This window comes from Struthio camelus, chromosome 1, assembly GCF_040807025.1.
Source record: "Struthio camelus isolate bStrCam1 chromosome 1, bStrCam1.hap1, whole genome shotgun sequence".
Taxonomy (NCBI): domain Eukaryota; kingdom Metazoa; phylum Chordata; class Aves; order Struthioniformes; family Struthionidae; genus Struthio; species Struthio camelus.
In genome coordinates this window covers 188,784,879-188,808,674 of record NC_090942.1, presented here as the reverse complement: position 1 = coordinate 188,808,674, position 23,796 = coordinate 188,784,879, and the positions used below count along the sequence as shown (strand labels likewise).

Below are 23,796 nucleotides of genomic sequence, written 5' to 3'. Positions count from 1 at the left end.
AACAACAGTAAAGAGTTAGTATTCTATCCGCTTGGGAAACAGAAATTAATTTTAGGAAAATAAATAAGCTAATTAGAAGTAACCTAAAGCGAAAAATTAGTCACCTCCCATATCAGCTTGGATGTTTTCACTGCTGTTGTAAAAACTACGTCTTCCAAATCAGCCACGGACAAAGTAAGGAACTGAAGATTACACGTGTGGCAAGTATTTATGTAAAATTTGAATGTCCCTTTTCCAAACGATCCTAAATTGAGGTATCTTACAGTTAATGAAATGATTTCTACCTGTGGCAAATGATCCAATTTCCAGTGGGAGGTACAACTTTGGAATTTGGATCTATGTGTGCTTCTCTGAACTTGTGTGTACAGGCAATTTAAAAGCCTCTTACTGTGTATCTTTGCCTATCAAATTGGGATATTTCTCATACAGAAAAGATTGTGCAAAATAAGCAGATATCCATGAACACGAGTGACACAAGCTTCAGTGCTTCCTACTGACTGATACTCTAGATGAACAGCTGTATTTTTCTCTTCATTTCCCTTCCTCTTTCACCTTGATGTCAACAACATCACTTTAAATTGTTCTATTCATTTGTATTAGTGCTGTGTTTTCCTTTTGCTTTCTTATAGTAAAAAGGTCCATGTGTGCTCACTGGTGAATAAGGATGAATTCGGATAACTGAAAAATTGTGTTACTTGGGGAGAATCTCAAGTTAGAGTGTTAGTTTATAGCAGTTACGCCAAGTCACTGAGGTCTTCTCTTTCTCTGCAGTTACCTGAGGTTGAAATGAAAAGGCTACAGGAAGTAGTAGCAGAAAAGAGGTGTTTGGGGGGGGGGGGGGGGACACACCCTGCTGTTTAAATTGAGCACTCCTTTATAACCGAGAAACTCGGCACTAATGTTTTAAATGAAATCCTAAGCTTCCACATGCTTGTTACCGCTGGTGGTCTTGTCTGAGTTGTTTGTTGTTGATATTGTTTGTTTTTTGGGCAAAAGTCACTGTATAACTTGTTGATGTATGTATGCTTTAAACAGATACTATTACCAAAGAGGAATACTGGCTAAAGTAGAAGGTCAGCGCCTAGTGTATCAATTTAAAGAGATGCCAAAAGATCTCGTCTATATAGATGATGAAGATGCAAGTCCTAGCACTGAATCATCTGATTCAACTTTGCTTTCAACTCCTGTGGCCAGTAGAAACCAGTCGAGCAGATCTAGAGCGTCTGCAAATGTGGGAACAAAGGGAGGATCTACCACAGTTTTAAAAACAGGAAATCCAAAGCCTGCTAAACTCAAGGATCACGTAGAAGTTGTACAGCAGCAGACCCCTGGCTTGACTTCAGAAGTTTTGAGGACAATGCAATCTACGCAGCCAGCATATCCCACTCAGCTTTTTCGGACAGTTCATGTAATGCAGCCATTGCAGTCCCTCACAGAAGGACATGCAGCTGTAACCAGTAATGTTCCGGATGAAACATTAAATCCCTCAGTTCAGAACATAAGGTAAGAAAATGAGTATATGAATAATAATAATAATAATAATAAATTTACTTGATAGTGGCCAGATAGACCATATTCTTTATGTTTTAAAAACTGCTCGTCTCCTAATTCACTTCTAGTGAAATGACTGTTGTGTGAGTGACCTAGGAACTGGGAGTTTTTATACGTAGCAACATGTACGCTCAGATCTTTGGTGGAGGGAAGCACATATTTCCTGCAGCATTAGGGTAGAGGAAAAGCCTTTACTTTTCCCTAAAAATGGTATCGTCAATTCTGTCCCGCAGCACTGGCAGTATTTTCATGACAGCTTTTTCATCGACTAATGTCTTCACTATGGAATTGTACGTGGTTTGCATGCTTGATCCCTTCAGAAAGGTTTTTCTCCTTGCTGCTTAATTTTTCTTCTTATAATCGTCCCCTCTTTCATCTTAAGTATTGTCCCCATTTACAACAGGGGAAAGCTCTGTTATCTTCTGTAGTATTTTGCTGCCATTATGAGAGCATGCTCTTCTGATTTTTGGAAAAGAATTATCAGAATAACCTCATGGGAGTTTTGTATCTGTAGACTGTTGTGAGGAGACAGTCATACATGCTTCCATGCTTAATTTGTAAGTCAGCTGGCTAGCACTAGGCAGCCTTTAAGCATTGTTACTCCTTTGCACCTTCAAGTTGTGAGCAGTATCCTAATTGGAGAGACTTTAAAAACAATTGCTTGAGCCTGGATTTGTCCTGTTTAGTGTCAGATACTTAACTGAAGTGTTTCCTGACAGAGCTTTTTTGTGCAAGAAAAGCCCAAAATCCTGCATCCTGCAGGATCCTGCAAAGGATCTAAAACAAACGTTCTTGTAATTTATTCCCTTCACAGGGATGTTTGACTTGAATCTGGTGATTCTGGACCTCAAAGCTGTTTCGTGAAAGCTTCAAAACATCAAAATATACTGAGTTACCAGTATCACTCTTTTTGAGGTTTGCTGTTTTAAGTTCAGTGTGTTAATGTTTATGACTTTGATACTAGATGGCAATAATGCTATTTCCTGCACCCTCCCTTGTTCATGCTTTTGAAAATCATGTTCAGAGCCACTGATCAGGCCTGGCTGGCATTGTATGGCTATCTGAAGTTAACCATGGAATTTTGTCAGCTAGAAATAAGTAATGGCATGTTAATCAGATTGAATCATTTTTTTGGCTTCCAAAAACAGGTTTTACTTTCTCATCTGTGCTAGCAGAGGGATATTATAAAAGCCAAACAACAATTAAAACTTCACTTACCTAAAAGGAAGAGGGATTAAAGAAAATTCAGTATAGCAAAAGCAGCTTTTTTTTTTTTTTAGTAGAATACAGAAAGGGAAATAAAACCAGTTCTGAAATTTACTTAAAGAATCAAATGATAACAAACTGTATCAGTGTGGTGTATATTTAAATAAGTTTAAAAGCCTGTGAAGGAAGCTACTACATATGGTACAATCTTATGACTTCAGAGTTCGTGAAGGACTTAGTTATCTGTAAGTTGTAAAAAGTGTCTAGGGTAATATAGAGAAAGGAAATGAGTAAAGACATAGTTGAAGCTATGCAGTACCATTTAAGTCAGGAGAATAGTGCTATTAATTATCAATAGGGAGAGAGTTGAGCAATTTACAGAGCTAAATGGCCCTAGGCTAGGTCTAGGCTAGATTATATATCAAAACATTTCACAATAGACTTGGGGCATCAACTGAGAAGAAAAAAGTGGTAGAGATGACACTCGTCTGAAATTCCAATGAAATAAGAGCATTAAAAACTTAGAATTCTGTATATCCCATGGTTTGTAAACTTCTTATGTTAATAATTTAAATGTTTTTTTCCGTGAAGTCTTCAATTCCGCTTTTCATGGCTATGATGACAAAGTACCTTAGCTAGATCAAGAAAAAAGGAGAAGACCCAACCCAAGGTACTGATGAGTCTCGTGCAAACTTTGCCCATCTCGGGGCCCCAGGATACCATTTTTGGTGGATATATTTCTATTAAGATACAAAATGCAAATTTCAAATATTTTGGTGAGGTAGGAAGACACGCTTAAAACTTTTTGAAGCATATGTTTTAGGTCTTGTTTATAATTGGACTAGCAGTTGTATGAGGTTGTGTACATGTTCTACATTGCTTCAGTGGAACTTCCGTAAAGGATGAAATGGCCGATCTGTTGGATTTTAAAACGTAAGGCAGGTTTGGTTCCCATTATAGAATAAGGGCTGACCAGCCTTCTGATGCGCGCACACTATAGGATTGTGTTTGAAGGAACTAGATGGTCATTTAAGGAAACATGAGGAAGAACAACAACATTGGAATATGCTGGTTGCTGTTGAAAGGCTAAGGCATGTTGTTGGATGAGGTCATTTGGGAGAAAAGGCAAACCAGCTTTGAGAAACATTCCCAGGAGAAGTTTCTTCCTGACACCCAGTAGTTAGTGGTTGGGCTCTGTCTTGAAGCGTGAATGTCCTGGTCCCATATTATTTCTTATGTAATGTACCTTCTAAAGCTTTATTCATATAAATGTTCACCCCTCTTCTTCAGGGAAACATTCTCCCCTCTGCAGTAGATTGCGGCTGCAGTGTTGTGATGGGGTCAGAAAAATTCATGTGATTGACGCACTCTAGAGAAAACATTGAGGGATTTTGAGGTTAAAACAGTTGGCTTCTTAACATTTACCATATCCTTCAGAGAAGGAGTCCAAACATGCATGTTTTATGCTAAGGGACTTGTTAAAAAGAATCATGTTTGAAGAATGTTGTGGAAGGTGTTTTGTGTCGATATTGATATCCCTTTCTGTGTAAAGTGGCATGGCCTGGTGAAATCTTCTCCCTAGAGCATTACTGGGAGACTATGGCAGCCATTCTCCCAGGGCCTCTTTGTGCCTCTTTTTTAAGAAAAGCAGAAGTTGTCAATGCGAATGACAGTGAAAATCAGGGGTTGCTTCTTTGCAATGGCTTCATTTATAACTGTACAAAGCTCTTACAGAGTTTTGTGTGATTTCAGTGGAGAGTAGTGTCCTAAACCTTGCAGTGGTCTTGCGTGTTAACAAGTGCCTGCCAGAGACCTGGGGCTGATGAGTTCCGTCCTCAGTTACGGCTTCCTCCTTGTTGTAATCGTGTTTTGCATTAAAGTAACCGCAGGCTAGAAAAATGCCTCAAGAAGAAAGTATTCTTTACCTGTCCATAGGCTGTTATTTGCGAAGCACTGCTTTGATTTACACTGTAAAATCTAATGGAGTTGTTTAAAGAAAGCTCTTGTTTTATGGATGGCTTCTGAGGGGCGTTTTTTACCACTTTTGGTGCAGCTGTGTGCAGGAAACATGGAGAAGTGTTGCTCGTCAGGGGAGGGCGGCAGGAGCTGGCAGGACCAGGTCCTGCAGCCTGGGTAGGACATCTAGTAGCCCAGATGGGAATATTCAGAATTGCAAAAGCGCTGTGGTGTGAGGATATTGCCTGCTGCTCTTCTGGAGGCCTAACTATGCTCTGGTTCAGTGCGCACAAGTGAACTTGCTGATGTTTCCAATCATGTAACTGCAAGCTGAATTTGGCACCGTGTGCCTCCAGTGATAAGGTAGAAGTATAGAGATCTCTCCAGGTGACTGTTCTATTTCTTTTCTTTTTTCTCCAGTGAGCTGGTTTTCATTAAGAAGAAAAAAAAAAGTCTCTCTGAATTTAGTCCTTGTAAATTTTTGGTTTTTAATTTCACTTTTTTTTTTTTTTTTTTTTTTAACTTGCACAGGTTAACAAAGTATCTGGTTTACACAGATGTTTTATCAGGGTAATTTGGGTTCTACCTTGGAATTGGTGGCACTAAAATAGGCCTGGGATTCAGCTCCATATTTATAGAGTCCTTCTGACCTTAGAGGGTATCCATTCTGTTATTCTAGAAAGCGTCAAGTCTCCTGAAGGCCTCTGTCATGAGTACTCCAGGACGTCTTATAGAGAGCTCTAAGATAGCTTATATTTAGGCAGTTGAATTGCACCCTTGAATAACCAGTGGCCTGGATGCAGATGTTGGGTTGCATTTGTTTACCTTTATTACAGAGTAGTAGTGATTTAAGAGGGAGTGTCTTCTGCATGGTGGAAAGAGGTTCTTATGTTACTAACAGTTCAGAAAGGAAAATTTTTGTGAGCTTGTAGGAATTTAAAATTAAATGTGTGCTTGCTTATTTCTTACTGACTGTATGGGACATAGCTGAATTTTCTAGCTGACAGCTCTGTATATCAAGAAATTTTGAATTAGTTAACTGTCAAGAGTTCCTGGGCAATTCTTTAGCAAACTTCAGGTTTAAATAGGTTGTGTCTCTTCTGTATTTTCAAGCTGTTTTTGTGATCGCTTGGACTGACCATGTCAGAAGACTAATGTCCTGATTCTGTTCTGTAGCTGAGGAAAAACTAACACAGATCACAGAGGACTATTGAGGTATTCAGTGTTCACTTTGAGCTGAGGAACTACTGCATGATGACTCACCCACAGTTTCCATCTTGACCTTTTTGCAACCTTTGAGGTATAAAATGTTGCAGTAATTCATCCTGAAGGTGACACAAGTGTGGACCACAGTAGCAAGATCCTCATTTCAGAGGAGAAGGAACTAGCTGAAGGTGACTCATGTGTTTTTAATCTAGCTGAGAGCCTTCAGTGCAAGAGCAGTGATGAAGTCAACAATATACCGGTATAGTGGCACATAGTCCATAACCAGAGGAAGTTACCTGTGAGTGTCATGTCTGCCCCAAGCACACACGTATGTTTTTTGCTATCGTTCCATGACCAGGTGGTAAACATGACTGTGTCCAGGCTATGATATAACATAACTGTTGGCGATATGACTGCAGCTATTCTGATGCTGAAAAATACACAGATTTGTTTAATACGCATTTATCAACACAGAAAATATTATTACAACTGGCATTTCATTTGAAATATTTTTTTAATCTTGTGTCAAGTATAGACATTAATTTGTATAAGCTGTGCAGTGAATATCACTGTTGTGATCTGTAATAATATTTTGCCTCCCATCTATATACCCTTTGCTCCTGCATGAATAGCCATACAGACACAGGGAAGCAGCCTGGCACTGTTCTACTCAGACTTTGCATTAACCGTTTGCTTTCTTACATTCAATGCTTTTTCCCTGAATAAGGAGGAGATTCAAATCTGCATGACATCCGCTAATGTTTTAGCTCAAGACTCCTCTGTCATTCTTGTAGGTATGCTGAATAAAAGCTGCCCCAGTGATTATCTTGGTAGGGCTCTCTGGGACTAGAGAGAAAACATGAACGATGTCAGCTGAATACGAGGCCTGCTGTGGACTCCAGATGATCAGCAGCATCTCCTGACTGATGTGGAAGGCCCTTCTTTGATTAGCCAACATCGGCGCAGATGCTTTGCCTCTATTTGCAGTTCAAGGGTAGACTTCTGAGTGCAGCAAGTTGGCGTCTTTATGCTCCAAAGGAAAGCCTGAACTAGAAGCTCTCTTAACAACACGCTGGCTAGCAAACACGGTTGAATCTCGTTCTCTGCTGCTCGAGTCTTCCCCACTGGGAAGGAAGCAGAGGAGTTGCTGGGAAGAGTTGATCTCTGTGCTCTTTTGAGTGGTGGTTGCACTGCATCCCAAGTTTGAGGATGATGAGGAAAAGGCCCTTCCTGAGGAAGGTGTTGGTCAGAACTAGGCTGCTGTGATCTTGGCCCTCATTTAGCTTACAAGGGGACGCATTTCTCAGGCCCTGATATAATAGGGTCAGCTTCTATTAAGGGAAAAGACTTTGTTTATAACTTTCCATTTCAATTTGATTTTCCTGCAGCTGAGAAGAGATCTTTACTAGGTTTCTGAATTAATTTCTATGGTAGGTAGGAACAAGGCAGGAGGGACTTAAAATCATTGACTCAAACTCATTTTGTTTCTGCGCAATGAGAAACTATCTGCAAGGGCTATCTTTAGATGTATTTGTCACTGTGGAAGGAGGTGGGGTTTCTACAGCTTTCTGCCAGTAGCACAGGTTAAGAGTCTTTCTTCAGGCGACTATGTGGTTATGTAAAGTTGTGGAAAGGGCGCTCTGTAGACCCTGTGGGTCAGTAAAAAGGACACCAGACTTGAGGGCAAGTCCTCTGTCTTCATCCTCATGACATAATAAATTGTCTTGTCTGGACAAAGAGCTAGACAAGAACAAGCAAGTTCTGTTCTGCCTTTTGAGGAGGCTATGTGAAGATTTTGGATTAAAACACACTACCTTTCCACGTTTCACGGGCCTCTGTAGCTAGAGTGGCTGTCAGCTCCTGTTTGCAAGTCTTTCATTGTAAAATGACTATGGTTGTGATATGTTGGAGTGAAGTTTTTACAGTCTTGTTGGCAGCTGTTTGAGAATGAGATAAATGAGTTGCAGTTGTGGTTTGCAGTGCTGGTAGAGCTCCTGTGTTGCATATGTGGCTACTACTTCCTAAATAAAAGATTGCCTCTTGACTCAGGCATTTGAAGTGGTTCTAACTAGCATACCCTACTCCTTCACTTCCCTTGCTCTTCTTAGGTTGATTGAATTAGCTGTTTGCAACCAGTTATTTGAACAAATTGGAAAAGTCCCTGGCAATTTGCCCTTTTATATCTAGGCCATCTTTTCCTCTACAGCTGTAGATTGAATTATATATATGTTGGTGAAAAAAGTCTTCTCTGTTACCTTTGCCTATATATTTCTTAATACTGCTGTGTTTCATTTGCTTGTTGTGCTGTGAATTATTTTGTTTACCTTGGCTTGTAGCTTTACATTTTTTGTATCTTTTTCTCATCTTTTCTCCACTTCAGAAGTTTCACAAATAAATTACCATGAATAAACTTGCTTTTCCTACCTGTCAGTTAGTGTTTGTTTTATCACTATTCACCTCATGATGAGCCAATGTGATGTTTCACAGTTCTGTACTATCAACAGTACCAAATGAACCAAGAAATAGATTTTTATTATTTTCTGCCAAGCTCAAATGACTTCAGAATTTTTGTCATTTTTTTTTCCTAGTAGTAACCAGACTGTTTAGTGGCAGCATTGCCTTTTCATCAGTATTGCTTAATGTTGTTCTTCTTGTAATTTCAAGAGGAACTTTTAAAGTAATACCCAACAGATTTGTAGCTTTGACTAGGAAGAGTGTTAGTGAATTGACAGTGCAATTAAGAGGTATAGTAAAACATAACATTTAAAAGCACCTGAGATAATCTAACCTAGTACTAACAAACTATCTTGAGTTGTGTGTATGTTGTTGGTTTTTTTTTTTTTTTTGGTAAACAGATTAAAAAATTAACCAAACCTATGTTTTTCTTTTTCCCCCAATGATATTCAAGGCAAATAATCTGAGCAGCTAGATTTCAGTTCATGAACAGACACAGTTGTCTTAGTGTTACCAATTGAGCCAAAATTTCTGCTTGACCATTCTTGCTGCAAATGACAACACGTTTATGGTGCTGTATGGGACTTAATTCTGTGCTCGTACACTCATCTGCCACGTGTCTCCCTCCGAACAAGTATACACCATATGTGTTTTGGCTGAGGGAGAAAACAAAGCATCTGGAATAAAATATTACTCACAGTATGTGATGCGCAGATACAGGTCTTGCTGTTGTGAGAAAATGAAAGATTTAACATCAACACACAAATGATTATTACTGCATGCTGAGACAAATACTTTGGTTCAGTGCTCTCAGAGCTATTGTTACCAGGGCTTTGCAGAATGCTGCCCGCATTGATTACATCCAGGTCTGACTTTTGAGGTTGTTTGCAGCCACAACTGCTAGAGGCTTTTATTTTATTTTTAAACAAAACGGCTAAAGAGCAAGAGAGTAGCTTTGAAGTAATACTTGCACGGTGAACCAGCACAGGCTGGCGGCTTCAGCCCCCACTATTCAAAGTTGCAACTATTCAGTTGGTGTTGATCCTTCAGGCACAAGTAGGTTGCCTCATAGATTAAGGAGTTGCCTCAGTACCCGCTCTCTTACTTGGATACTTTTAAGGCTTTTCTGAGGGCAAGCATCAGCTGTCTTTCTTCCTTAGCTGGTCCCTGTGGACCTTCATGGATTGTTTGAACTGTATCTATGTGCTGTTTTGATTTTACTGCAATTTGACTTACCTGTAGGTAGTTCCCGTTGCTTAAAAAAGCTAGTGGTCATCCTTCTCCGTTTACACATGGACATTTGTGTTTGTTTTTTCTATCAAATACCAAGGAGAATTATTTAAAAAGAAATATATAGGTCTGATAACCCTTAGCAGACCTGGTGACCCCGGTGCTGTCACTTTGAGCCTTGCGTTCTAAGCTCCGTTGCTTGTACTTCCTGTGCAGCACCTATATCAGCCTGGTGCATGAAATCCGGAAGTTAGAGAGAAAGAAGTGGTCACTCTGCAGCTGGTGCTTCCCAGCCAGCCCGTTTCTATGAGAATTTTTTTTGGCCTCTCTCCCCCTTCTTGTGACCCAGGAGCTCAAGATTGTGCCCATCAGCTGCCCCTCTGTACTGCAGTGCCAGACATACTGACACTAGACACGTCAGCTTTTGCATCCCAGCTATACGGTCTTTCTGATGTGACTTGCAAGAGAGCCTCATGGGCTAGTATTTGGATTTGTTTTGCTTTATAGACAGTCCTACATAATGCTGACTTTATCTTCTTTCTTATGAGGAAAAAGCTACAGATAAGAAAAAGAATCCCTTGTATTAGTAAGCCCACATAGGAGGTGGGAAGAGTTGCCTGTAGCAGCAACTGGCTCTGGGAGACTGAAGGGGGAGCTGATGAATGAATGATGAATGAAGGGGAAGGGGGAGCTGATGTGCTCTGAGCTTGATACCAGCTGGGTTACTAGAGTTGTGCTTGCTGGGGGAGTCTTTGCAGCTCAGAGAAAGGCCTTTCCCAGAGGACTGAGGTGAGACCTGGAGGTCTTCTGCAAGTGTTACTTCACTTGCCTCTGCTGCTGCATTGGAGAAGAGGGAGTAGAGCTCCCCATGCTGTTGGAGCATCTTCCTCCACATTGCCCCTAGCTTGAGCATCAGTTAAGTCCTACCCGCTCTGGTAAGCTTTTTGTTGCAGTCATGACAGCAAGAATGTGGTTTTTTTGAACTGCAGTTTTGATTACGTTGAGTCTGATCTTACTGGCCAGTAGCAAAACTCTGGCAAGTGAGATTTCACAGAGCTGTAGAAGATTGGTACTAGATGGGCAGAAGGACTATAGAAAAGAGGACATTCCATGATAGATATATACTAGGCAACTCTTACAAAGTAGCTGAGAATTAAACTTTTTAGAAGAGAGAACAGGCTGTATCGTGCATGGACTTGAAAGTAGAAATATTGAAGGTAAGTGACTTTTAATCTAAAATGATTTCAACAGAGACAGAAGTAAGCTAGAAGATAATTATGCTTGTTTTCACTTAGTGTCAAGTATATTAAAGAAGGCATGAGTGAGAGGTTCAGACTGAAAAAGCAGAGGAAGATTGTCAGAAGAAAACATGGAAGCAAAGCAGGAACGTCAGAGAGAACTTTGCAGGACCGAGAGAAAGAGAAAAAAATTGCCAGGGACAGTGTGGCATGATGGGCTGGAGCAAGCAGCCAAATGGCAGAGTGGAAACAAATTTTTGACAATGCTGGTTTAGAGAGGGGGAAAAAGTGAGGGAGACCCAGGACTGTAAAAAGTAAATGTGGAGTAAACCATTCTCAGAAATGGTAAGTTCAAAAATAAACATCGTATTGCAAAATTATCATGATTTATAAGGTGCCAAAAATAAAGGTGCAAAAGGAATGAGAAATAGTAATATAAATACTGTGGGAACAGTGTAGAAGTAGTTTTCCTTCCCTCCCTCCTTCCCTTCGCTGGAAATCATTCGCTTCACCAGGAGTGCGAGGTTTCTTTGCCTTTTTTTTTTTTTTTTTTTTTTTTTTTTAAAACATGGGTATGTTGCAGTGCATGTGCTTCAACACATTTCTAAATCACCAATTTCCATTGTAAGACTTGTATACTTCAGTGATGTGGCTGTTAATCTTCTGACTTTGCCCTCTCAGCTGTACATATTTAGAAAGTAATACAGTATCCAGGTCTGTCAGCCTAAAATTGATGGAATCATTCCTAATTTAAACTTTTCCTGGGGGCAGATTCTGGTCAGTTGCTTTACCCTTAGGAGTGTGTAAACCTGGCATACAGAGGGAGAGCTGTGTCCTGTGAGCCTGAGAGGGTCCCGAAGACACTTGCTGTTACAATGCAGATGCCTGTGTGTATAGTTACAGACATACATGGATGGCAGGAGAACTGAAGCCTGATTTATGACTTATTCAGCCGAGTACCTTGTGAAATTGATGATACTCGTGTAGGGTTTGTTGATGCCTGAGGTGGAGATGTTGGATGATTCCCCGGTTTCCTCATGAAATACTGAATGTCTCAAAGACAGACAGTCGCTTTGGGAAATGGGTTACTGACCTGGGGGGACGGGGGAGGGGGTTGTTTTTTTAGGAGAGTGCTTCCCTGTTTGAAATCCTTAGAAAAATAATCGAAGGTTTGTGATGCCAAGTGATTTTTTCCAATAGTAAGAGTATAATTGTTTTTAAAAACTCAAAGTGAAAGTATTCTGACCCTGCACTCTTTTCTAATCTGAATAGGACTTTACAGACTCCAACCCAAGTTCCAGTGGTTGTTTCTCCTGGAAATCAGCAGCTGCATACTGTAACACTCCAGACAGTGCCTCTTACTACAGTGATAACCAGCACAGATCCAGCCTCGGCGACAACGCCCCAAAAATTTATTTTACAAGCCATTCCTACTTCGCAACCCATGACAGTTCTTAAAGAAAACGTCATGCTGCAGTCTCAGAAGCCAGTCTCTCCTCCTTCATCAATTGTGCTGAGCCCAGCCCAAGTTCAACAGGTTCTCACCAGCAGTGTGCAGACAATTTGCAACGGAACAGTCAACATGGCTTCGTCTCCATCCTTCAGTGCCACTACCCCGGTGGTAACTTTTTCACCTAGCAGTTCACAGATGGTAGCTCATCCGTCAGGCACAGTGATCACTTCAGTTATTAAAGCACCAGAAACTAAGCAGATTGGCATACAAACAGCGATAAAAGAAGAAGACAATGATGAAGTAGATGATACTGAGCAGTCAGAGCAGAGAATTCAGCAGCAGCCTTTTGTGATGGTAGTATCCAGTTCAAATGGTTTCCCATCTAACATGCAAGTGAAGCAAGAAAATGAGCCATTGGAACCCAGTTCATATAAATAAATTAAAAAAAAAAAAAAAAGACCCTGTGGATGATTATTTTCATAAATGTGATGGGACCTTTTCAGTTATGTATATATGATTTGATTCTGAAGCAGATGTTACAAAGCTACTTAATTTCCGCAGTTAATTGGTAGAATTCATGCTTTAGAATGGATTTTGATTTTCTGTTAATTGCTAAATGTTATCATATAAATAAAATTACATATCCCTCATGTTTCAAAATACAGGCGTGAAGGAACATGCTTTTTTATGCTATGAAGACTTTCTCTTGAGGTTTTTGGCCAAAGTTCCGAACTTCTTACATATTTGTATGTTTTCAGTCTGTTGCTAATTTACATTGCAGTAACATTATTATAACCTTCTCTGTTTAATCCGTGCATGTATCACTTAACTTTTGAAGCAACACTTACTTTTACTTTTGATGGGACATTTTCATTCCATGTGTATGAATTTTTTATGATCAAGTGTATCTGTTTCATACCAGTGAATTACATCAGATTTAGACTTTGAATAACGGACAGTGATAACCAGGTATCCTCTTGTTGCATTTTCTGCAACACATGCTCTTGTGTGTGCAAAATTAAATATACACTCCTATTGAGAGTACAGAAAACATTTATTCCAGTAATGGACAATGCTAGGTCTGTATTTTATATGGAAACATCAGATATATTTAATTACAGAAACTAATGGCATCACTACAGGTGCAAATGTTTCATGCCATTTTGTGACTATGAATTTTAACAATTTTGCTTTCTACTTCAGATCATTTTGTAAGGGGGGGGGAGGGAAATGAAATATATACAATTTATGCAGGTGTTCTTAGATTAGTACTGCTAAGAGTTCTTTTTTGATTGTAAATAATGTACATTCAATGTCACAAGGAAGTTTTTCAGCTAATTTGTTTCCATACAAATTTTTGATAGATGCAAATAAGATCATTATGTTTAGAGGTCTAATGTTATATGTATTCATATTACAGAGTGAATTTGTATTTAAAAGACAAATTTTTAAATGATGGAGCCCTTTGAACCTTGGGTCCTTGCCTTTTGTATTTTTAATTGGTTTATTATGAAAATAAATCAAATGGAGAAAAACTTTTCTGTATTTACTCTGAAATGTTTTTATATTAATACAGTGTTTTGATGATCATTAGAAGTCTCCAAAATACGCTGAGAAACAGGACAGCATAATTAATCAGTGTGGGCCTGTGGTGGAACATGAGCAAGTGAGCAATTTGTGAATCACTTCTGAACTCAGCCTGGAATGCACCAACATGCTGTGTGTTTGAGCATGCGATGGCACTGTGGCCTTTCAGGGAGCAGTACTGTACGTTTTCATAGCTGAAATGAAAGTTGAGCTATAGCCAGTGTTTAGACTTCAACGTCGTCTTTTCTGTCCCTTCCCAGTAAGTTATAAAATTTCAGCATAATTCTGGGGTGCCATTTATCACAAAGGTCCTTGTAGCTTATACAACAGTACTGCAGGCTCAAACTACTGCATGGCCAAAACCTAGCATGTTGCAAAATGTTTAAGGAGAACGTGGATTATAAATGAACGTGATGCCTAGTAAGATTAGCTGCATGCAAAGTTAAAGGAAATACCACTTTGGTCTAGCTGTATAGAAGTAACTCTAAAAACTGTACCTAACAAGCAGTTCTCTGCCACGGCTACCCTGTTTCTTGGTGGTTAAAAGTGCCTTGTTTAGGTGGATGTGTGGCTTTTTTTTTTCTTTTATTCTCCTGCTGTTAGGTTTTGACCTACAAATCCATGAATCTCATCCCCTTTTCAGAGACTGGCAGTACACAAACCGAAGTGACTGATGCCAAGTAAGTGGTGATTGTTTTGTCCGGCAGCATTCCTTGCAACTAGGGAACTTAAGTATTAGAATTGCACCCTCTGGTTGAAGAGCTCTTGTGTTGTAGAAGTGCAGTCCTAATATTTTTGTTATTTTTTATCTTAATGAAAAAAATACAGAAATACAATGTTGGCAATATTACTAGAAATGTGGATAACATTGTAAAAATATGGTACAGTTCTCATCCTGAGGGCTTTACATTTCAAATTGACAAAAAACATTGGGGACGATACTTTTGAAATTAATTACAAAACAGGGACCTTATCCTGTAATACAAATATTTCATAATACTAGGGAGCCTGAGGAAAACTGAGGAAACGTTAAGGCTTGACTGACATAGTGCTTGGGGGGGGAGGGGGTGTTTTGCTCAGCGTATTTGCTAAAAATGTGAAAAATCGCAGTATGAGATTACAATTTTGCAAAGAAAACCTCTTGCCATAGATTTAACTACGTCAACAGGAAAACGATTTTGTCAGCTTAGTTTATGTCTTTTGGAGAAGTGGTATAGTTAGGCTGGCAGAAAACCTCCAGCAAACAACAACGGCATGTCTTCTAACAGAAGACTGTGTTGTGTAACAAACCCTAAATGAAAATCATTTTCTTCCCTCTCCCCACGTCTCTTAGGCTCCGATGTACTACCCCCTCTACCCATCGTACTTTCAGCTCTCAATACTATGGGCCTCCAAAGCGGCAATGGAATGGAAAAGCCAGAGCAGGTCACAAAACGAGGGCTTACAGTTGGGGGTTGAGCAATTCCTCCCCCCTGCCCTTAACGCCTTTTCACAGCCGTCTTTGTGTCTGCGGTATTGACCAAACAGAAGGCGCAATGTCACATTTGAGCCACCGCTGACTCAGAAAGAAAAAAAAAACAAGAGGCTGCAGCTCTCTTCTGCACGCATGCCAGCTTGAAGGAGGGGGGGGGAAGAGAGACGTGCTGCCCCCAGGAAGGGATCCCAAGGGCGAGGAGCAGCCCCAGGGCACCGCTGCTGCCCCAGGAAAGGCCCCGACTCCCGCTTCCAGGCGTTAGGCCAGAGACGTGGGGCCACTGCTTCTGCCACTGCGGGGGACAGAGCTCCCAAGCTGAGGGAGCCCCCTGCCCGGCCGGAACCACTGCCGCTGGTGCTTGGTTGCCTCAAGATCTACCCGTCAGGCTGGGGCTAACAGGAGCTGCCTGGACCTCAGGCGACGCCGGCCTTTCCCTCCTGAACCCCCGGTTCATTAACTTTGCGGTCTTCACACCCCTTCCTCTCAGGTTCACACCCCAAACGGCAGCCTAAGCAAAACGAACTTTGCCAGCTCTCTGCCCTTTCTCGTATTTGCGCGGACCCCCGTTTGGGAACCGCCGCCCTTGAGCCTGGGGCGAACCTGAGCAGCGAAAGAGCAGCCAACCGCCGCGACGCCGCCACCTCCCTCCGCCTCCCCGCCCCAACCCGCCCGCACGCATGCGCACACCGCCGGCCGCCGGCTCCTGCCGCCGCGGGGTGGGGGGGAGGAAGGGGCGGGAGGGAAGGGCTTAAGAGCACCTCTGTCACGGCTGGTCCTCCAACTCTATGGGAGGGAGGCCTTCGCGTTTGCCTCGGTAGCAATGGCCGCCCCGCCTCGTGACGAGGCGCGCGGGAGGCCCCTACGGGTTGGGCAGGCCCCTATGCATCCCGTCAGCCTTTGCGCGCGCGCGGCTGCGGCCTTGGCGGTTGTTGTGCGGGTGCCTCGGCGACTCCAGAAGTTTCTCGGGGGCGGCGGGCGGCATGGCGGCGGCGGCGGCGGGGGGAGCGGCTGCTCCGCGGTGAGCTCCCCTTCCCTCCGCGTGCCGCCCCGCCCGCCTACCTCCTCCTGCCTTCTCACCCCTTTACGTTTCCTCGGCAGGTTCTCGGACGGGGACATCGACCGGGACCCGGGGGCAGCGGCGCAGGTGAGCGGCGGGGGCCGCGTCCCGGGGCTGCGCGGCCTCGGCAGCGGGCCGCCCGCGAGGCTGTGGGCAGAGGTTGGCCGCCTTTGCCTCCCTCGCCGTGGCGGAGGAGGAGGCGCCGGGCCCCGAGTTGGGCACGCTGGGTTTTGCCGTGCGTAAGGGTCCTGCAGGGCTGGTGTAAGTTGGCTGTCTGGCTCCGCTGTCAGTCTGGGAGCACCTTCGCGCTTTGTCTGCGAGGGAGGAGGATGTTTTATGAATGGGGAAGCTTAAGTCCTGTGGGTGAGGTGACTTTCTTGCAGCGGCATGTCGTGTCGCTGTTAGAAGCGAGGGGAAAGCTAAAGTTTCTTACCGTTGTCCTTTTTGCCAGCTGGTAGTTTACAGTGTTTTCCCCAGAGGGCTGTACTCCTTCATGTGACGTCTGACGAAGGACGTGTTCAGCATGTTTCTGTCAAAATGCTTGTACTACCTGTCTTGTGAAAAAACAGTAAAAATGAACTTTTTGTTCAATATAGGTAGACTGTAATACAAATAAGTTTTTGTTTTTAGGTGCAGAATCATAATTGATTTAGTTATTGGCGAAATTTACTTAATCTTTATTAGTTTTTATCCTACTATCACCCTTTTTTTTTTCCTTTTTGTGTATTCTACCCATTAAGTTCGGTCAGTGTGTTCTCAAGCGTTCTTTTTATTTGAAAGGAAAGGTTAATAGGAAGACAGAAATGAAGGATGGATAGATTTTTGTTTAACATGCTCTAGAAGGGGAGAGGATATCACTATTTAGTTCTGCTTGAATGGAATAAGTGGCTGGAGCTTAACAGGAAACTTAATTATCTTTCCATAATGAAGTGGTGCAGCTGAATCTTACGGTTATTTGGGGTTTAGGCTGTAGCTTGCAAAAACTTTTCAGAAGGTAACTGACATCTAAAATGGGGTTGGACAAAACTAAATATATTTAACACAGTTAAATTTAAGATGTAAAAAAATTGAGTTTCCAATTGTAAACAAAACATCTTTGGAAGTGTTAAAGGCATATTTCAGTAGTATTCGTTAGTCTTTCTGTGTTAGCATAGTTTCTTAACTTGTCTTGTTTGTATTTCAGTTCCTTGTATGTTCAATGACTTTCTGTAAGAAGTTTTTTTGCTAATTTTAAAATAGTTTATAGCACATTAGGTAGACAGTATGTTGCAGTGATACCAGCTGTCACTTTTTTTCTTTGGTAAATACTCATGTTTGCAGGCAGTCTGTGCTTGATAATCTCTGAACTGGTAAGTCCCATAATGCTGTGCAACATCACGATGACTTAGGAGCTTGGATCTAGAAGCAGTATACCATGTTTGCATGATCTTGGGTGTAGTCTTTAGCTCATGTACTTAAGTGTTTATAATCTGGGGCACAGCACCCAATGGTGCTGTGTAATGCTTCCACACCTGGCAGGACTTATATCCAGTCAGCATGGCATTTCTGCCCTTTTGGTTCCTTTAACTCCTAAAGAGCATACTTCAGTATTCTGCACCTGCTGGCTATAGCTGTGTCCGCAGAGGCACTAGCCTGGATCTGATGCAACTAAAAGGTCATCATCCGTGTCTAAATGCTGCATTAAAAATCTGGATGATAAAGCGGTGAACTTCTTACTGGCTTTTTTGTCATACTAAGTAGAAAAAGTAGTCTACCCTATGGAATAAGAATGTCTTCTATTGCTTTTTCATTTATAAAATGCTCTGCAAGGTAAGCAGTAATGACTTAAGGCAGAATCAGAACTGTATGTTAAAATTGTAACTCCTGGACGAAAGCACGCGTTGTCTCTGTTTTGGTGGAGTGTTTTGCCATATGAGAAACAAAGATGGTAACCCGACTGAATTCAGGCACAAGTGATTCAGCAGATTAAACCACTTTTAATTCATACAAACTCACTTGTGTCAGACCTCACTCGTTTCTGAGGGTTACAAGCTGTACTTACATCTATTTGCGTAGCGTGGCCCCGTTCTAATACATCAGTTACCTCATATCCTTCCTATCTGGAATCCCTATCATCATACATCTTTCTCGTCATATAGTGATGACTGCTCTTGAATGGCTTCAATTATTAAGAGGCCATTTGTATAAGTAGATCATGAATTGCTTTTTGTTACAACTCTACTGCCTGCCGCTTGTTCAGAGACACCCTCCCCCCCCCCCCAAGGTTTTAGATCTATATGTTGTACCTATATAGAGATTTGATTATCTTATGCTGATGTGAACTCAACACTGCTGACAAAAGAAGCTGCTTTGGTCACTTAATTCCTTGTTGGTGTAAGCATTTGTGTGACAGTAATGAACTAGAACAGACGCTGATCTGAATTAAAACTAAGTTAGGCTCTTCTACTCTTCCTCCCTTCTGTAGCTTGGTGGAGCTGTGTTTTGCAGCTGTGCTGAATTGACATTTATGCATGCGTAAAGCCTATATCTTGGCCTCCTTCATGCTGGCTGAATTCTGAATAGAAATCCAGGTAACTTGGAAAGTTGAGTTACTGTATTGTAGTGTTGTACAGTTAGTGGCTTTGGAAGATTTACTGCCTTCTAGCAACCCTCCTCGGTAAAGGGAGAACTGGAGCTGAACACTCTTTCCAAAGGTGTGTGCTGAGCCATTGTAATTTCATTCTGCTGTGCAGAATGTAAGAAACTTTTCTCTTGCAGTGTATGTTATAATTATTTCAATCTGTAAACGTCATTCCATTAACAAAGAAATACTTGATGCTCGTTTCCGTTATTCAGCAATGTTGCCTGCAAGCCCAATGGTGCAAAGGTATTTTTCTGCTAGTTTTCTTCCTCAGTGTGCTTCAAAACAATCTCCCATGCTCACCAATATTGTACAACACGTTCATCATGTGTTACGGCTCTTGGAGTATGTTATCCCTGCACAAGTGTTCTGACATACTTTGTGCTGATTTCCGAATCTGCACTGCATTGCTTCCTCATACCCAGCAGACCTGTGTACAGAAGTGCTGAAAACTGTAGGCAGCTCTTTAGGATATAGAGGATCAGCTGTGCACTAGACTTCATGGTTATGGCATTTGAAAAACTTGCTTCCTTGTCGGTAAGGAATAGGTTCCTTGAATCTGGTATAATTGGCAGATTCCTCGTACTTTGTGAGCCTTTGATGTATAAGCTTTGTGGATCAAAACTGGGCAATAGACAAATGTTCCAGCCAGTTCAGGATATTTTGTTCTGAAATGTCTTTGAGTTGACAGAGGTTGATATTGTACTTTTACAGGGACTTCTGAGTTGCTATTTTATATTTTTTTTTGTCTCTCTTTACAGGAACTGACAGCAGCCTTGGAAAAGAACCCAGATGATGCTGAATATTATTGTCAACGAGCTTATGCTTATATTCTTCTACAGAATTATGCTGGTAATAACTTTAAACTGATAATCCCTTTACAAGTGTATTACGACACATTCTTTACAGAAGATGTCTTAGATCTGCAATTAATACAGTAGTAATAGAAATTTGTTGCCTATAACTTAATTGGCAGTTATTACAGTAAGGTATACTTTGTAGTTTTCTTTGTCTTTGTTTGCTTTGTATCTGCAAAACTATCAATAAATTAGGTACTCTGCAGGCCATAGATTTCCATTTGATTTTAGCACAGGACTATCTGGGCATCTATTTTTCAGTAGACTTCTCAGGTAGGTTTTAGACTTCACGTGGTAAATGTTTTCCGGCCTTGTGTGGTCTCCTGGTAGAGACGGAATCCTGTCATAGTAGGAATGTGATAGCTGAATAATGCATGGGAAAAAGATTAACTTAATACTAAAGCTTTGGTCTAGTTGTTCTTTCCATTAAAAAAATGATTTACAAATCGGGTTTAAGTAGAGGATTTGAATAAATGACAGTCATACTTCTCGCGCATACTTGCACAGAGCTCTAAAGTGAATGAAGGGGTCATCCATATCGGTTGTGGCTATGTTTAATCCAGGCAGCGTAATTTGTGTGTGAGATAAGAAAACTAGTCAAAATTTTGAGGTGAAATATGTTACAAAAACACTCAGCCAGTTTTCTCGTTTTCATAACATATTGATGTTCCTTATCTGTAAACTGACTTTCCACAGATGCTGTTGCAGATGCAAAGAAGTCCTTAGAACTCAACCCCAGTAACGCTGTAGCTTTTCTCAGGAAAGGGTATGTATTTGATATTATGTTTTGGGAATATTGTAATAGTTTCTAGGGCAATACTCGTATTTGAATTACAGCTTTATACAAGGTTTTTACAACAAAATGAATGAATATATTTGATGCTATACTACTTCTAGCACGTCTGTAATAGCGCTGTGGTTATTTAAAAAAAAAATAAATTTTCTCATTAGGATTTTGAATTTGGACTTGTTATCTTAACATCCCAACCCTTTCAAAAGCGGAGTTCTCAGGCAATTTATATTCTTATGTTTGTAACTTTAACAAATATAGTGCATAAACTGAGTATGTTGTGATCTTCGGAATGTGGTTTAGATTGAAAAGTAGTTACTGATTCTGTATACTTTTCTTTGGTCATATCAGGTTAGGTGAATATCATATGAAAAACTACACATCTGCTTTAGAGTCTTTCAGAGAGGGACAGAAGTTGGACAGTAAGTATTAAAAGTACTTGCACAATACTGACTAATATGAGGAAAATTCTTATTGCATTAGCTGAAAGGGAAGACCAAAGGTTTTTTTGTTTGTTTTGTGTTTTTTGTTTGTTTTTTGTTTTGTTTTAATGGTGAGTGAATAGATGCCCTGCTTGAGATATTTGGAACAGATCTGGCTCTTGGGAGGTTTTGTGCAATTGCTGTATGACAGTATAAAACAGTTTAAAAATGTGTATCAATTCTTAGCAACTAGTAAAGCGTTATGATTTTTTGAGTAATAAAATGAGGATGTTTCCCTGCTTCCTGGAGATCTTAAAAATAAACGGTGACAACGGTGTAGCAGTAAATGTCACAGAAAAGTTTTCAAGCAGAACAGGTTTGTAGCTGGGATTTCTTCGTTTTTATACCCTTTGGTGGACTGGTCTTTTTTATGAAGAGTATGTAACTTTATATGTGTGAACTGACAAAACAGCTTCTTACTTTTACTCTTTACCAAATGACTTTTTACCTTTTTTGTTAGATTATGCTTATTAACTACAGAGGTTTTTGTTTGTTTTGTTAGTAATATCCTTGTGCATATTCTAGTTTGGGGAGTATTAGAGCTTTTTGGCAACCTGTCTTTGAGAAGTAGGAATTAAGTTGTTCAGTACGGAAAGCATTTGATAGAAGGTACAGGAAAGCACAGAACAAAGTAATTGCAAGATGGTTATAAGTCTCCCTTCTGTTGCCTCCTGTCCACCACTAAAAATAAATCCTCACCTCCTCCCATTCTCTTCTTTCCCAGCAGTGGGAAAAAAATGGTAAGAAAAACACTTTGAAAGTTACACAGAACAAAGTGCGCTGATCTGATCAGCATTGTCACAGTCTAAGACTTTTCTAGTATATTATGGCTAGCTCTAACAATGGCTAGGACCTGAAACTTCAGTGAAAATGTAATTATCTTGCCTCCGCCAAATAAGTGATCTGCTGCTCTGATCTAAAACTGTGGTTCCATGGGAGCATAAGCTAATTTAAGTGCTTGCTGCCAAGTGATCTTGTCCGCTCCCACTCTTTTGCTTGTTTAATCCTTTCTTTCAGAGCATTAAGTCTGCAGAAAACTACTATTTTATTTATATTTTTCTCCTGGGTTACTGTGCTGAAGGGTCTGACTGCTGAAGCTAGCAGGAGTGAAGTGGTGGGACAGTGGTGGGGTGTAGGTTGGAATTGCAGCAACTGGTATTTGTCAGCTTAGGTTGCAGTGGAAGAAGCACTGGAGCGTAAAAAATTTTGGTAATTTTGGCAACTAGATAGTCTTTATTTCCTGTTGTTTGTATACTGCAAATATAAGTGCATCTTTGGAGTCTAGCTACGTTTGCTATTTAGTATCTTCCTGTGAAAGGAAGTGATTCCCTCCAGTGATTTCTGTAGCTTTCTTTGCTTGGTAGGTAACTTTTTATACATCTCAAAACTTGTTGCCCCTGAATTTAATTGAATGACTAATCACTTTGATCTTGCCTTAGTGGCTGACAAGGCCATAAATTCTGTTTTTCGTAATCTTGTCACCCCAAGCAAACATTACTGATTTGGAGACTTCTTTTTCGCGAGTGTGGATTCTGTCACCTTTCTAGTTTGTTGCTTGGAGTTGTTCTCCCAAAATGCACAAAACATTTCTCTGGCCAGTGTGTTGCTTTGTTTTCATTATGTTGAGCCTCACAGCGTGTTCTAGACTGCAGCAGCACACTGAGCTGTACATGTCTTGGTAGATGAGTCAGTGGATATCAGGTTCCTTTGAGTGATTCTTGGCTAATTTAGAATCACTAACATATAACCTCTTTTATTTGTCTTTGTTTTGCCATATTTTATTTGTCTTCGTTTTGCCATTTACCCAGTTAAAGCGTTTCTGTAGTTTCCTGGTCTTTCCTGAGTGTTTTGCCATCTGAAGCTTGCTTCTGCTGTGCTTCCCGCATCTCATTATAAAATTTTATGACCTACTGTGAGACTAGGAGTCTCCTGAAGGTTGTCTTTAAAATACAAACTGTTAGTTGATTCTCATCCGTGTATTATCTAATCTACTCACAAATTTATGTCAGTAACAGAATTTCCTTTTGCAGTTCTGTGGAATGTTTGATGGATCCCAGCTGAAAAGAATTGAGTGTAAGGATTTCTGGCAATACAGTTAACTTCCAGTTAAATGCACCTAGTGCAAAATGAGCAAACCACAATGGGAAAATTAGCCACATATCACTAAGCAGGGGATAAAAGGAGTAGATTTTAGCTGTTGCTGCCTGGTAGTGAGTTCCTGTGGTGGGAAATTCTTTGCTGGCAAGGCTGGTTTCTTTGCTTCACAAGGGGGCAGAAGTACACTGTGACGTATTTCAGTTCCTCGCTGATACAAGATCTGTTTTAAGCCTTAATCAGGAACACAAACAGAGATGAGCTTCCTGCTTGTGCTCATTACTGGTAGGACTGACGTGCCCAGGGTACTGCAGCAAGCTTCCTGTTACTCACCTGCAGTGATGTTTAAACAGGACTTGACCTGATGGATTATTCAGAGGACAATGTTTCTGTATTTTATCAAATAACATTAGGAAACGAGATCTTTCTCAATCAACCGTAAGACTAGGTACACATGGATTTTTTTTGAGTTTAGTGATTTGCCTTAGATTGACAAAGCAGCGTGGTCTGTTATTCTTCAGCTCATTATATGGGTTTTAGA

General features: G+C 40.8%; 2 protein-coding genes across 17 annotated transcripts in view; both read left to right on the top strand.

The window, feature by feature from the left end:
- The window catches only part of ELF1 (E74 like ETS transcription factor 1), a 92,514-nt gene extending 78,683 nt beyond the window's left edge, over positions 1 to 13,831 (top strand). For all 11 annotated transcript variants that reach the window (XM_068929704.1, XM_068929705.1, XM_009672469.2 and 8 more), the window contains 2 exons: positions 1,036 to 1,503; positions 12,114 to 13,831. In XM_068929704.1, the coding sequence (XP_068785805.1) occupies positions 1,036 to 1,503; positions 12,114 to 12,732 (1,087 nt within the window). In that variant the 3' untranslated portion in view covers positions 12,733 to 13,831. The remainder of the gene's footprint in view (positions 1 to 1,035; positions 1,504 to 12,113) is intronic.
- Positions 13,832 to 16,077: 2,246 nt separating this feature from the next.
- SUGT1 (SGT1 homolog, MIS12 kinetochore complex assembly cochaperone) overlaps positions 16,078 to 23,796 on the top strand; it is a 29,181-nt gene continuing 21,462 nt past the window's right edge. For 2 of the 6 annotated variants that reach the window (XM_068929698.1, XM_068929697.1), the window contains exons 1-5: positions 16,151 to 16,373; positions 16,454 to 16,499; positions 19,794 to 19,884; positions 20,586 to 20,655; positions 21,031 to 21,101. In XM_068929698.1, coding sequence (XP_068785799.1) covers positions 16,336 to 16,373; positions 16,454 to 16,499; positions 19,794 to 19,884; positions 20,586 to 20,655; positions 21,031 to 21,101 — 316 coding nt within the window. In that variant the 5' untranslated portion in view covers positions 16,151 to 16,335. Of the gene's footprint in view, positions 16,500 to 19,793; positions 19,885 to 20,585; positions 20,656 to 21,030; positions 21,102 to 23,796 lie in introns of all 6 variants that reach the window. The other 4 variants (XM_068929696.1, XM_068929695.1, XM_068929699.1 and 1 more) reach the window with 3 other exon arrangements.